This window comes from Hypanus sabinus, chromosome 6, assembly GCF_030144855.1.
Source record: "Hypanus sabinus isolate sHypSab1 chromosome 6, sHypSab1.hap1, whole genome shotgun sequence".
Classification (NCBI taxonomy): domain Eukaryota; kingdom Metazoa; phylum Chordata; class Chondrichthyes; order Myliobatiformes; family Dasyatidae; genus Hypanus; species Hypanus sabinus.
Window position 1 is genome coordinate 62,655,252 of NC_082711.1, and position 14,553 is coordinate 62,669,804.

Genomic DNA, 14,553 nt, shown 5'->3' on the forward strand with positions numbered 1-14,553 from the left:
AGGTAAATTGACTGTAAAAGATTTGAGTCACAGAGTTATGCAGAACCAAAAAAGGTCATTTGCCATACCTTATCTGTGCCAGCCATTAAATACTTTCTATATTAATCCTGGCCTGTAGTCTATTTTGCCATGGCAATGCAAGTGCTCATCTCAATACATTAGTTAATGTAGGAATATCTGCTAACACTACCTTCTAGATTCATCTTGATTAAAAACTGTTACTCAAGTCAATCTAAAACTCCTAATCCTTACATTAACGCAACACACACAAAATGCTGGTGGAACGCAGCAGGCCAGGCAGCATCTATAGGGAGAAGCACTGTAGACGTTTCGGGCCGAGACCCTTCGTCAGTTCCACCAGCATTTTGTGTATGTTGCTCGAATTTCCAGCATCTGCAGATTTCCTCGTGTTTGCTTTTTAAATCCTTACATTAAACCTATGTCCTCGGGCATTCTACTTAGGGAAGAAGTTTTTCACCAAATGCCCTACGTCTCTCATGATTTTGACACTCCACCAGGTTCCTCCCTTACCTCCTCTGCTCAAAGAAAAATAACCTCCCTTCAGTTGAAAGGCTCAATCCCAGGGAACACCACCTCTGCACTCTCTCCAGTACAATCACATCCTACCCACAGTGCGGCGACCAGGAGTGTACTACACCCCAGCCGTGGTCTGACCAATGTTTTATACAGCTCTACCATAATCTCGTTGCTCCTTTATTAAAGGCAGGTATCCCGTACGCCACCTCATTTGGACTGGCTTTGCTTACTGCCACCTTCCTTCTCGGTGAACCGGAGTAACGCTGTCGCCACGCCGCTCGGACGACAGTATTGTGGAAGTTGCGGGCTCCCTGACATGCGCAGAGCGGGAGGCGGCGGCGGCGGCCGGCGCTGCTAACGTGTCACTGATTGAGCTCTGCTTCTCTGTCGGCAGCCATGGAAGACGAGGAGCGGCAGAAGAAGCTGGAAGCGGGCAAGGCCAAGGTAAGAGCCCCCGAGGCCCGGGAGGAGAGGCGGCATTAAGGCGTAACAGCCCCCCGGGCGCTCGCTTGTTGCTGCCTGTTTGAAGTAGCCAGCCCAGCGGTCTGTCCCCCAGGTACAGCTCAGGGACGCGCTGCACTGTCCCCGAGCTTTGTCATCACCCCTGCAGGGTGTAAGCGAGTCGTAGGCCTCTAATACTGCTGTGTTTTTTGGTGTGTGTAAGTGGGATGACAAGTGGTTGCAGATCAAGAACTGGGCCTTTGTTCTATCGGTGTGGAAGTCATCGCCTTAGACAGAATGGATATGAAGACATCTGGTATAAGACCAAACTGTTTAGTGAACATTAAACAGGCAATGTAGAGTAATCAGGGCTTTTGTTTCATTGCAGCCTCTTTGAAACAAAGATTGCTTTGTTATCCGCATTGCACTGCGAGTGACAGCTAGTCTCCTACATCCTAACGTCTGGAAGTACATACAAGATAACGTATCTTGTGTGAGTTGAAGGCAAAGCTACTTGAGTGTAACAAGGTTGCCGAGTTCTGAAAAACGTCTGAGTGTGCAGTTTGTTACATGCTTGTCGATTTAGAGTTTCATGATGCTGATTAAGATAGTGGTCTGGCTCAACTAAGTAGCATTTTAGCTACATTGTCTGCAAAGTGGTTGGCCATCTAGTGTAGTTATTAGCATCCTTTTTCACGCGGTGCGATTCATCTCTGAATAGCGAGAGCTTCATTTCCCTGCACAGTAAAATCTGCTAGACTTAAGTACTTCGTACCATCGACGTTCAATGCAACGTTCATCACAGCAAGACTTAATTTCCCGGATATATTATGTTTGTGAGAATTAGAATTAGGTTTGTGGCGACATCATATGTGTAAGGATAGATTAACCTGCTCTTTTGTATAGTATTTTGCATTTATTGGCTGTTCTACCTAACTTCAAAGCTAATGAATTATTAGTAAAATGTAACTATTGTTATGAAAGCAACATTCTGCACCTTCTTGACTGATTGTCAGGTTGAAACGTGTGCTTTTCTGTGTGGTGAAAAGATAACTTGAAAACTGGTCCCTGGAGAGAAAAATCATAATTTAAATATAAACAGAAACTGTAACATACAAATAAAAAGATGTAACTACAGGTTCTTTTACTTTTTAAGATATTTGTTGTTTAACTATCTTTGCTATTGACAAGGTAGTGAGTAGGGAGTTGTCTTGACTTTCTGCAGTCATTGATGAAACAGTGGCTGGGCATTAGAGTCAGGGTGATGTCCTGAGGATTTTTACTTTTAATTTGTCAATGGCAATCTGGTCATCACTGGCAATACTTTCCCTAACAACCCTTGTAAACAGTGTTTGTGAGACACCTTGTTTAAACTAATGTTGTCTAAGAGATGAAAATACTGAAATTGTGCTGTTGCGGAGGTTGCTTCAGGATTTGGACCAAGCTCGGCTCCTCAGTGACTTGATCGGGAATATGAAAGTATGCAACCCTGAGATATGCTTTCTTGCAGGCAGCCACAAAACAAAGAAACACAATAGAACCCATTAAAATAACATACACAACAAAGACTGTCAAACACGCTTCGCTTTGTGTGAGGAAAACAGAACAAATTGTGCACACAATTAAAAAGGTAAACTGCAGAGTCCACAGCCCCGGAGTCAGTTCAGTACTGAAGGGAGTGTGATGATTGCAGGCCACAGCCCCGGAGTCAGTTCAGTACTGAAGGGAGTGCGATGATTGCAGGCCACAGCCCCGGAGTCAGTTCAGTACTGAAGGGAGTGTGATGATTGCAGGCCACAGCCCTGGAGTCAGTTCAGTACTGAAGGGAGTGTGATGATTGCAGGCCACAGCCCTGGAGTCAGTTCAGTACTGAAGGGAGTGTGATGATTGCAGGCCACAGCCCTGGAGTCAGTTCAGTACTGAAGGGAGTGTGATGATTGCAGGCCACAGCCCCGGAGTCAGTTCAGTACTGAAGGGAGTGCGATGATTGCAGGCCACAGCCCCGTAGTCAGTTCAGTACTGAAGGGAGTGCGATGATTGCAGGCCACAGCCCCGGAGTCAGTTCAGTACTGAAGGGAGTGCGATGATTGCAGGCCACAGCCCCGGAGTCAGTTCAGTACTGAAGGGAGTGTGATGATTGCAGGCCACAGCCCCGGAGTCAGTTCAGTACTGAAGGGAAAGTGATGATTGTAGAGTCCACAGCCCCGGAGTCAGTTCAGTACTGAAGGGAGTGTGATGATTGCAGGCCACAGCCCTGGAGTCAGTTCAGTACTGAAGGGAGTGTGATGATTGCAGGCCACAGCCCCGGAGTCAGTTCAGTCCTGAAGGGAGTGTGATGATTGCAGGCCACAGCCCCGTAGTCAGTTCAGTGCTGAAGGGAGTGTGATGATTGCAGGCCACAGCCCCGGAGTCAGTTCAGTACTGAAGCGAGTGTGTTGATTGCAGGCCACAGCCCCGGAGTCAGTTCAGTACTGAAGGGAGTGCGATGATTGCAGGCCACAGCCCCGGAGTCAGTTCAGTACTGAAGGGAGTGTGATGATTGCAGGCCACAGCCCCAGAGTCAGTTCAGTCCTGAAGGGAGTGTGATGATTGCAGGCCACAGCCCCGGAGTCAGTTCAGTACTGAAGGGAGTGTGATGATTGTAGAGTCCACAGCCCCGGAGTCAGTTCAGTACTGAAGGGAGTGCGATGATTGCAGGCCACAGCCCTGGAGTCAGTTCAGTACTGAAGGGAGTGCGATGATTGCAGGCCACAGCCCCGGAGTCAGTTCAGTACTGAAGGGAGTGCGATGATTGCAGGCCACAGCCCCGGAGTCAGTTCAGTACTGAAGGGAGAGTGATAATTGTAGAGTCCACAGCCCCGGAGTCAGTTCAGTACTGAAGGGAGTGCGATGATTGCAGGCCACAGCCCCGGAGTCAGTTCAGTACTGAAGGGAGTGTGATGATTGCAGGCCACAGCCCCAGAGTCAGTTCAGTCCTGAAGGGAGTGTGATGATTGCAGGCCACAGCCCCGGAGTCAGTTCAGTACTGAAGGGAGTGCGATGATTGTAGAGTCCACAGCCCCGGAGTCAGTTCAGTACTGAAGGGAGTGTGATGATTGCAGGCCACAGCCCCGGAGTCAGTTCAGTACTGAAGGGAGTGCGATGATTGTAGAGTCCACAGCCCCAGAGTCAGTTCAGTACTGAAGGGAGTGTGATGATTGCAGGCCACAGCCCCAGAGTCAGTTCAGTCCTGAAGGGAGTGTGATGATTGCAGGCCACAGCCCCGGAGTCAGTTCAGTACTGAAGGGAGTGTGATGATTGCAGGCCACAGCCCCGGAGTCAGTTCAGTACTGAAGGGAGTGTGATGATTGCAGGCCACAGCCCCGGAGTCAGTTCAGTACTGAAGGGAGCGTGTTGATTGCAGGCCACAGCCCCGGAGTCAGTTCAGTACTGAAGGGAGCGTGTTGATTGCAGGCCACAGCCCCGGAGTCAGTTCAGTACTGAAGGGAGTGTGTTGATTGCAGGCCACAGCCCCGGAGTCAGTTTAGTTCTGAAGGGAGTGCGGTGATTGCAGGCCACAGCCCCGGAGTCAGTTCAGTACTGAAGGGAGTGCGATGATTGCAGGCCACAGCCCCGGAGTCAGTTCAGTACTGAAGTGAGTGTGTTGATTGCAGGCCACAGCCCCAGAGTCAGTTCAGTTCTGAAGGGAGTGTGATGATTGTAGAGTCCACAGCCCCGGAGTCAGTTCAGTACTGAAGGGAGTGCGATGATTGCAGGCCACAGCCCCGGAGTCAGTTCAGTACTGAAAGGAGTGTGTTGATTGCAGGCCACAGCCCCGGAGTCAGTTCAGCACTGAAGGGAGTGCGATGATTGCAGGCCACAGCCCCGGAGTCAGTTCAGTACTGAAGGGAGTGTGATGATTGCAGGCCACAGCCCCGGAGTCAGTTCAGTTCTGAAGGGAGTGTGATGATTGCAGGCGACAGCCCCAGTATCAGTTCAGTGCTGAAGGGAGTGAACCTCGTGAAGTAGTGAGCCAAACACTGGTCTGTCTTTCGCCCTTGGCCTTGACGCTTTGATCACATTGCGCAAATAATGGGGGGCTGTGAAAGGTAAACAAGAATGCATGGAAGATGAACTGCAGAGTCCCTGAAAATGACTCCACAGTTGTGGAGCCCGTTCACTGCTCAGGCGAGTGAAGCCTGTCCAGGAGCCAGATAGCCACAGGGCAACAACTGCTCCTGAACCTTGCCAGTAAGGGTCCCAAGTCTCCGGCACTTTTGCCCAACGGTAATAGTGAGAAGAGAGGGAGGCCTGTCATATGCAGGCAGACGGTGACCTGTTTGTTTTCAACTCTTGTCCTTGACGATTTAATCTTGTTCAGCGCTTTAATCGGCATGGATTATTGGAGCCTGCCATGGGTTCGTCTTCTGCCGTTCAGTCTGGATGCAGCATCCACCCCCAGCAATGGCTGCCCTGTCCATTGCTGCTCTCTTGACAGTCTAGTTTGCTGAATCCCCCAGGAGATTGCAAAAGCACTAGCTCATTTTTAGTAGTCAGTTCAAAAGTACATCTTAAAAGGCATATTACAGCCTGCAGACTGCAGCAATCACAGTTCAGAAGAAGTAGTATATCTAGTAGAGTAACTATTAGTTTTATGAGCTCTCCACAACACGTCACCATTGGCGGCTGGTGCCATCTTGCATCACCACTGCACCAGGCAGTCAGTACAGAGTATCAAACCTCTAATTTGTTTTTGTGGCCACAGTGTTTATTAATCTTCTTATCATAGTGATCCTGCCCCAGGATACTGATAGTGGACAATCCTCATCAATCCTTTTGGTCGCCACTTTAAAAAAGGATTGTGAGATATGCTTTCCCATAGCTAAACTCCTACTATCTGTTGTCAGTCCTACTCTATCAAAGTGCTTATAAGCCCTGTTCTTCAGAATTATCTCCAGTAACTTTCCTACCACTGGAATGATCAAAGTTTGTCTATCATCTGCCTCCTCCGATGCCTGCCTAGCCCACTAAGTTCCTCCAGCAACTTAATTTTCTTTGCTCTTGATGACAGCACCTGCAGCCTTTTGTGTTTCCATATTCAGGGCAATGTTGAATGTCAAGAGTTAGCAATGTCGCAGTATCAAGGGTGAGTGGTGTGGTGTTGGCGTTGATTATGTAGCAGCTAGCGTAATTCTTTATAGTGCCAGCAATCGAGGTTCAATACCCTTCGCTGACTGTATGTGCTGCTCATGACTGTATGTTTCCTGCAGGTGCTCTGGGTTCCTCCCACATTCCAGAGGAATACTGGTTAGTAAAGGAAAGTTGTATGCATGCTACATTGACGTCAAAGCACGGCGACACTTGCCTCCGGTACATTCTTGGACAGTGCCGGTTGCTGATGCAATTCACTATACGTTTTGATGTATCTGTGCCAGATAAAACTAATCTTTAAATCTTTAGATTCCCTTTTGGAATTGAAAATTGCCTGGCATTTAAGTTAACAGCTAATATTTGAGGAGGATGGCAGGGTGTTAATGATCAGTTCATAAGACAGACAGCAATGAGAAAGAGACAGAAAAGGTTGGGATTATTTTTCTTTGAGAGGCAGCTATGGATGATTGAGTGCAGGTAAATTAGGTTAGCGTTGCTAGATACTTGATGGTGGACAGAGGTACTCTGTGACTTTAACATATAATATTGATGCCACATTTTGTTAGAATTATGCAGGTATTGGCAGCTTCATTGGCTGTGGAGGTGTGAATCAAAATGAACACAGCACAGTCATGAGCATAATCACTTCAGATCTTGTGAAAGGAAGGCTCTTGATGAAGAAGAGCAAAGCTTAGTGGTTAGTACAAAGCATTATAGTACAGGCGATGCAGGTTCAATTCCAGCCGCTGCCTGTAAGGTCTTTGTACATTCTCCCTGTAACCATATGGGTTTCTTCCAGGTGCTCTGGTTTCCTCCCACAGTCCAAAGGTGTACCAGTTGGTAGGTTAGTTGGTCATTATAAATTTCCCCTGATTAGTCTGGGATTGAATTGGGGAATTGCTGAGTGGCGTGATTTCTGGACTGGGTGGGCCTATTCTGTGCTGCATCTAAGCAAATAAAATATCAAGGCAATCACTCTTGCCTCTGCTGAAATGTAGCTGCTCTGTATACACATGTACCAAGGCTTTAGTGAGGTTTTAAGTCAGGTCCTCGTGAAACCTAAACTTGGCCCTGGGCACAGGTTAAATGAGCCCTTCATAATAGTATTCAAGGCACCTCCTTCATGTTTCCATTAATTTAGAATAGAATCAAACAGATGAGAGAGAATACCAAGTCAGATTTGTCATATCTGTTTGCTAGGCAGGACCGGCTTCAGCAGCTTTTCCTCATTTTCACTTTTACTATACTGGAATAACTTTGCTCGAGAAGTAATCAGTTGTCAGTATTTGCAGCCATGGTGTTGTCTGGACCAGTAGCCTTTTCTATATAAAGTTGGCTTAGCTTTTCCTTGATGTCACAGGGAATGAATAGCATCAGCTGAAAGCGAGCTTCTCTGATAGAAGGAGACCAAAATGAATTATTAATTTGAATTTCTGACGGGGTAATTGCAAGTGCCATCACTTTTGCATGAACTCTTGTGGCATTGATGATAGGAATGTACTTGAAACCTCTTCTACTTGTAACACTTACCCAAAAGGCTGGTTGGTATATGTCTAGGGGAAATGGAGATCCAGCCACTCACCAACCCACCTCCGGTACGCGCAGGTGCTGTGAGAATCGAGTTTATGCCTCGTGCCCGTCAACAGTATCAAACCCACAACAAATACCGTTATGAAATACACTTTAAAGAGTTTACTAAAATTAGAAGAGTATTAGGCAATACTATATATACAAGGAAAAAAACAAAAGGCACCAACTTATCAAAGTTCAGTCTGTTTAGTGCACTCGTTGGAGCTCAACCATCGAACCATTCGACCCTTCATTGCTTGCCTCCGACTTCCACGTCTTCCACCCCGGACTCCCCGGTGGTCTTCCGAGCGCCCGTCCACCTTCCTCGGCGTCTTTCTCCCAACTCCCTTCACACTCCCAGCCCGCGCAACCCCTCCCCCAAGTTCCCAGCCTCACAAAACACAGTAACATTCCCCATTGATTAACAAATGAATACAATTACCATATCAACCATTCTAAAGCGAAACAATGGCGAGAGAAACATTTATCAGACAAAGAAGCATTCCTACTACTAACAAACCAAAGACCCCATTTTGAGTAACATACACAGGACATTGTACATACTCATTAGTTGTTTAATTACTCACCATTATTGGATGTTAATATACAAGTTATAGTCAGTAAGTTTGCAGATGATACTAAAATAAATGGGTGTTGTAGATAGCATAGAACATTATGACTTCTCCAAGGATAATCACCTTGTCATCAAGGAGAGTCTTGAGACTTCCTGAGATCAGGAGTGATCCTATCTAGAGTTTAGCTCCTGGTCGGGTCACCGATGGTGATAAGGTCAATGGAGGGGTTCCAGACAAAGAGCGATCCAACTAAGACCTCAACAGTGGAGTTGGCAGAAGATGATGACACATCACAATGTCAGTGAAAGCAGAGGAAGGCTGCAGCAGTTGTCTTGCATTCTGTTCCACTGGACCCTGCCTCTGATCTGTCAGGGTCTGTGTTGTGGCTGCTCATGCATTACCCTCCCAACATTAAGCATAGTCATGCACAGGCATTCTTCATTAAGAGCAATCTGTTAGGTCAGGGGTTTCTAACCTGTGGTCCACAGACCCCTTGGTTAATTGTAGGCGTCCATGGCATAAAAAGGTTTAGAAGAGTATCATACTCAACTTGAGGACCACAATACTACAAGAAGGTTATGGAAAAAGCATTGCAAGATCTTGATCAGCTGGGTATGTGGGCTAAGGATTGGCAAATAGCTTTTAATCTAGATAAACGAGAGTTATTGCATAGTGGTAGAACTTATCCAGTGAATGAATGAGGTAGGACTTATCCAGTGAATGGATGAGGTAGGACTTATCCAGTGAATGGATGAGGTAGGACTTAGCCAGTGAATGGATGAGGTAGGGCATATCCGGTGAAGGGATGAGGTAGGACGTATCTGGTGAAGGGATGAGGTAGGACGTTACCGGTGTACGGGTGAGGTAGGATGTATCCGGTGAAGGGATGAGGTAGGGCGTATACGGTGAACGGGTGAGGTAGGGCGTATACGGTGAACGGGTGAGGTAGGGCGTATCCGGTGAACGGATGAGGTAGGACTTATCCTGTGAATGGGTGAGGTAGGACTTATCCAGTGGGCCCTGAGGAATATAGAACAAATGGAGCTGGGAGTACAAGCGCATGATTTGCTGAAAGTGACATCACTGGTTCAGCTGGGACAAATTTGCTGGGACGCAATTGGCATAATGAGTTGGGCCAAAGGGCCTATTTCTTTAGTGTGTGACTTTTGGCTCATTCACGATGAGATGTGCAGGATCACTGAACCTGTCTCATCCAGTCACAAATGGCGGTGGCCAATTAACCAATAATTATTCATAAGATTGCTTAGCTTTGTCAATAGCATGCTGTTTCTGTTGTTAGATTAGTTGTGATTCTGTGTAGTGCTAACAGGCTGACACCATATGCCTGATGCTGCTTCTAAGTATGCTGTTCACTTATAATAAAACCTAGATTGCTCTCTTTGTTTTGATGGTTCTGGTGGAGAGAAGGATACACCCAGCCATGACATTGCAGTTTGTGATAAAATACAAGTATCTCATGGATGACTAATTTGACATGCACATATAACTGTCTCCTCATCTGTGTAATGCCATTTTTGTATTGTACAAAAACAGTAAACAAAAAACAGAATAGTGTAAATTAACAGCTTTATTTGTTGTAAGTGGTACTGATAATGACATTTGTCTAGTTCTGGCATTCCAGCTTTCTTAAACTGTTTATTTTCTCAAATTATGTTGGCATTGGAGAGGGTGCAAAACAGGTTCATGAAAATGATTCTGGGATTGAAAGGCTTCTCGTGAAAAGTGTTTGATGGCTCTGGGCCTCTGCTCACTGGAATTCAGAAGAATGAGGGGTGACCTCATTGAAACCTATCAAATGGTGAAAGACCTTGATAGAGTGGATGTGGAGAGGGTGTTTCCTATGGTGGGGGAGTTCAAGACCAGAGGACACAGCCTCAGTATAGAGGGGTGTCCTTTTAGAACAGAGATGAGAAGGAATTTCTCAAGCCAGAAAGTGGTGAATCTGTGGAATTCATTGCCACAGGCAGCTGTAGAGGCCAAGTCTTTATCTATATTTAAAGTAGAAATTGATAGATTCTTGATTGGTCAGGGCATGAAGGGATATGGGGAAAAGGTAGGAGATTGGAGCTGAGAGAGAAAATGGATCAGCCTTGATGAAATGGGGAGCAGATTTGATGGCCTAATTCTGCTCCTATCTTACAGTCTTTTTAAGTTTTATAAAATATTGCCTCAAATTCCTAATGAAAATATAAAATCAAATTATTGTTTTAAAAAAAGTTAAACCCCTTAACCTTTTAGTGGTCCAGAAGTCTTACACAAATATATTGCTACAATAAATTTAACAGTATAGATGATTTAGGCCATGTGGGCTATTTATAATATGTTGTGGATTGGGCCAACAGCTTAAACAATAAAACCATAAATTTATAGTTTTTGGATAAAGGTCAATTGGATAATGAGGATTCACTGCCGTAATTCAATTGTTTCCAATTCTATTGGCAAAAATGTTGCAACGGTCTAAAATAGTCATTACCAGTTACATTCTGCTGATGTAAGACATTGATCAAACTTTACATTTTGCAGCTTGCCCAATTCCGGCAACGGAAAGCTCAAACTGACACCCAGAATCCAGTAAAGAAACAAAGGAAGAAGAAAGTAGCCTGCAGAGCAGAGGAACAGCTGCCACGTGTCACATCTAAGCAGAACTTGCAAGGTGGTGATGCTCATTCAGTGAGAGGACCAGCAAGTGATGGTGCAGATTTCATCATTAAAAGGACTTTGCACAGTGGTGATGTGATCAGACAGGATCAGATGTATACCATTGAGGTAAGAACCATGCTTGGATTTCCAGCATCTGCAAATCTTCTCATCTTAAGAACCATGCAACTTATTTTAATATAGACAAGTATTATTAGAAGTTTTATTGATATACATCTGGAGACTTTTTCTGTCTTTGGTATTAGTTGACATCAACTTTCCCTTTCCAGAATTGTTTTGTGGCAACTGTTAGAAATAGAATATACGATGCCTTCCATTCTATAGGAAGAATTCACAGGTAAATTTACTGTTTAGATTATAAAACATTTGGAAAAATTAATAGTTCATTTACCATGTTACTTAACAATTTCATGTACTGGACTCGGCAGACAGCAGCTTTTTGCTTTGTTATTTCAATCTCCCTTTAATAACTTATAATAAACCATTTGCTTTCCTAATTTGCTTTAGCATTTTCTTATTGGCTTTGTGATTTATATGCAAGAACTCCCAGGTTCTTATGAATACCAACATTTTCCAGTTCCTCAGCTATTTAAAATTATTTACTTTTCTATTTCACCTGCCAAAGATAAGATCACATTCTTCACATTGTTCAATTTGTCACGCTCTTTCACGTTAGCTAAACCTCTTTATTATCCCAATGCCTGAGAAAAGCATGGTAAGCTCCCTCAATGACTGTCATCCAGTAGCGCTTCCTGTACATCAGGGGTTCCCAACCTGGGGTGCCCACACCCTCAGGGGGTGCAACAAAGAGTGGCTTGCGTCTTTGAGTGACGAGTCACGAGTCATCACTCAGCCAGCTGCCAGTGTGCCTTGAGAAGTGGTAGTAACGTTTGTCCCAAGCACACTTCAGTCTCTCACTGCCCGAGTCGAGAGAGACGTAAACTCACTCCAGTCTCCCGCTGCCCGAGTCGAGAGAGACGTAAACTCACTCCAGTCTCCCGCTGCCCGAGTCAGCTTTGAGGATTCTCATCAGTGTTACCTGGGAGTTACACCTCAGAGTTGAGGAGTCTCATTAATGTTAGCTAGAAGGTTACATCTCAGAGTTAAAAATCATCTCATAATGCCAAAATCTTAATGCATCCCGAATCAACCATCGAGTAACGACTTCGCGTTAAAACCAAACCTGCAGACAGTAGGTAAATAATTCAATTATAAAATTTTTAAAAGCCGCATTTTGATAAAAAGCAGCTGAAGTCATTCATTCGTATTTGTCTCGATGCATTAGAGAAGTTTTTGAATTTCAAAGGTTTTTTTTCTCTTAAAAGGTTTTTTTCTTGAATCGTCGATAATTTCGAATTGTGTTAGTTGAGGTATCATTTTTAGCACCAAGGACTTTGAATCGTGTGATGAGAGTTCATATCTCCGGTAATCATCGGAAACAGGTGTGTAAATTCAGTAAAGAGTGGCCTAATAAGTCGCACTGTGTCCCCCTAGCATTTCCACCTGACGATTTATCTTGGCGTAACCGCAGATAATATCGTAATACAATATTCAAAAGCGTATTTCTCGAGATACTTTGCTATAGGTGTGTCTGGTTGAGTAAAGCGGTCATCCCTGACTTAGTCAGATAGTTTTTCTCATATTAGCTCATATTTTTCTCTTTACCCTTAACCCTTCATCATGTCAAAAAGAAGGAAATGGAATGATGACTATGTGTGCTTTGGTTTCACTTGCACAACAGGAAATGATGGCTTGCAAAAACCCTAGTGCATTCATTGTAGCGTTGTGTTTTTCAACTCAAATCTGAAGCCATCCAAGCTTCAAGAGCACTTCAAGAACAAGAATTGTGGAGCTGATGTTGAAGGACATGATGTTGGGTCATTGAAAATCAAAAGAGCTTATTTTGGTTCACAGGGAACTCTTCCAAAATTAAGTTTCGTTTCTGTTGAAAAACCACTACTTCTTGCTTCATAGAAAGTGGTCAAATCCAAGAAGCCCCATACAATTGCAGAAAATCTCATCAAGCCATGTGCACTGGAAATGACAACAATTATCCTGGGCAAAGAAGCAAGAAAAAAATTTGAACTATCAAATAATGTCATTCACAACCGAATCAGTGATTTGAGTGAAGATATTTTGGACCAAGTCAACTCAAATGACAGAGCTAGTCCTCTTAAAATCTCTGTTCAGTTGGATGAGTCAACTGATGTCTCCAGCTGTAGTCAACTCATCACATTAGTGAGGTATGTCAATGATGGTGCTGTGAAGGAAGATTTCCTGTTTTGTAAATATCTGAAAACAAACACAACCGCAAAGGTTGTGATGCAGCTGGTGAAAGACTTCTTTGCCAAATATGATTGAAATATCAAAGTCATTGGTTCTGTGTGCACTGATGGGGCACCTGCAATGCTTGGAAATAAATCTCGCTTTTCTGCATTGATGAAAAAGGAGATTCCAGACTTGCAAGTTACCCATCATTTTCTTCATCGGCATGCTTTGGCATCAAAAACATTTCCTCCAAATTTGAAGAAAGTCCTTGATTATTGTATGAAGGTCATCAACTGGATTGGGGGTGTGCTTTGAACCATCACATCTTCAAATCATTTTGTGAGGATCTGGGAAGTGAGCATTCAGTTTTGCTTTTCCACACAGAAGTTTGTTGATTGTCACGTGGTCAAGCTTTAACCCGCTTCTTTGAACTGCGGGAAGAAATCAAAGTTTTTCTGGGGGACCGTGAATGTGATCTGGTTGGGGCAATGGAATCACAGGAATTCACCCAAATGCTGGCTTACTTAGCTGCCATTTTCACTCGTATGAATGATCTAAGTGTTTCTCTTCAAGGAAAAGGGATAAACATATTGAAGGCTTGTGAAAAGTTGAATGCCTTCAAAGAAAAGTTTCATCTTTGGCATCGATGGATGGAAAGAGGCAGTCTGTCAAATTTTCCTTCTCTAGAAGAGAGGGTTGATGATGCTGGATCCATAACTCCTACTGTGTGTGAAGAAATTGTGGCTCACTTGGAAATGCTGTCAGAATCTTTTGATGGATATTTTGCTGCTAAAGACCTGAAGATTTCAGAAGAATGGATCATGAATCCATATTCCTGCAATTTGGAGAAGATGTCAGATGATGAAGAGCTGAAGGAAGATCTTTTTGATTTGTGGACAAATCGAGCTCTTGAAATGCAATTTGAAAGCAAGACTTTGGAGCAGTTTTGGTGTGCATTACTGGATATGTTCCCAAAACTTGGTGGAAAAGCACTCCAGGTCCTCATTCCATTTGCAACACCATAATTGTGTGAATCTGAATTCAGTTCTTTTTTGTCAATTAAGACAAAATCTAGGAATCACTTGAATTCACAGGCAGACCTGCAGATCGCAGTCAGCAAGAAAGTTCCATGTTTTGAGAAAATCATGAATGAGAAGCAGGAGCAAAGAAGTCAGTGAATTTTATGTTCACAATTGGGATTGATTTTGACTGTTTACAATTTTTTCTGAATAAATTAGAATCTAATTGCTCAATTTATATTTGCATTTTATGCACTGAGTTAAAAGCTTATTTTTTTAAGTTCAATTTGTTCACCTGCAGTATTGTAAGTGATTCAATTTGTGGTTCAAAAATT

The 14,553-nt window shown here is 44.1% G+C and overlaps 2 protein-coding genes across 6 annotated transcripts in view; one reads left to right on the forward strand and one right to left on the reverse strand.

Moving 5' to 3' along the window:
- The window catches only part of LOC132395525 (transcription termination factor 1, mitochondrial), a 170,228-nt gene extending 169,407 nt beyond the window's left edge, over window positions 1-821 (reverse strand). For both annotated transcript variants that reach the window (XR_009512644.1, XR_009512645.1), the window contains exon 1: window positions 697-821. The gene's annotated coding sequence lies outside the window, so the exon portion shown is untranslated. The remainder of the gene's footprint in view (window positions 1-696) is intronic.
- The window catches only part of akap9 (A kinase (PRKA) anchor protein 9), a 208,072-nt gene continuing 194,304 nt past the window's right edge, over window positions 786-14,553 (forward strand). For all 4 annotated transcript variants that reach the window (XM_059972268.1, XM_059972269.1, XM_059972271.1 and 1 more), the window contains exons 1-2: window positions 786-981; window positions 10,797-11,039. In XM_059972268.1, coding sequence (XP_059828251.1) covers window positions 934-981; window positions 10,797-11,039 — 291 coding nt within the window. In that variant the 5' untranslated portion in view covers window positions 786-933. The remainder of the gene's footprint in view (window positions 982-10,796; window positions 11,040-14,553) is intronic.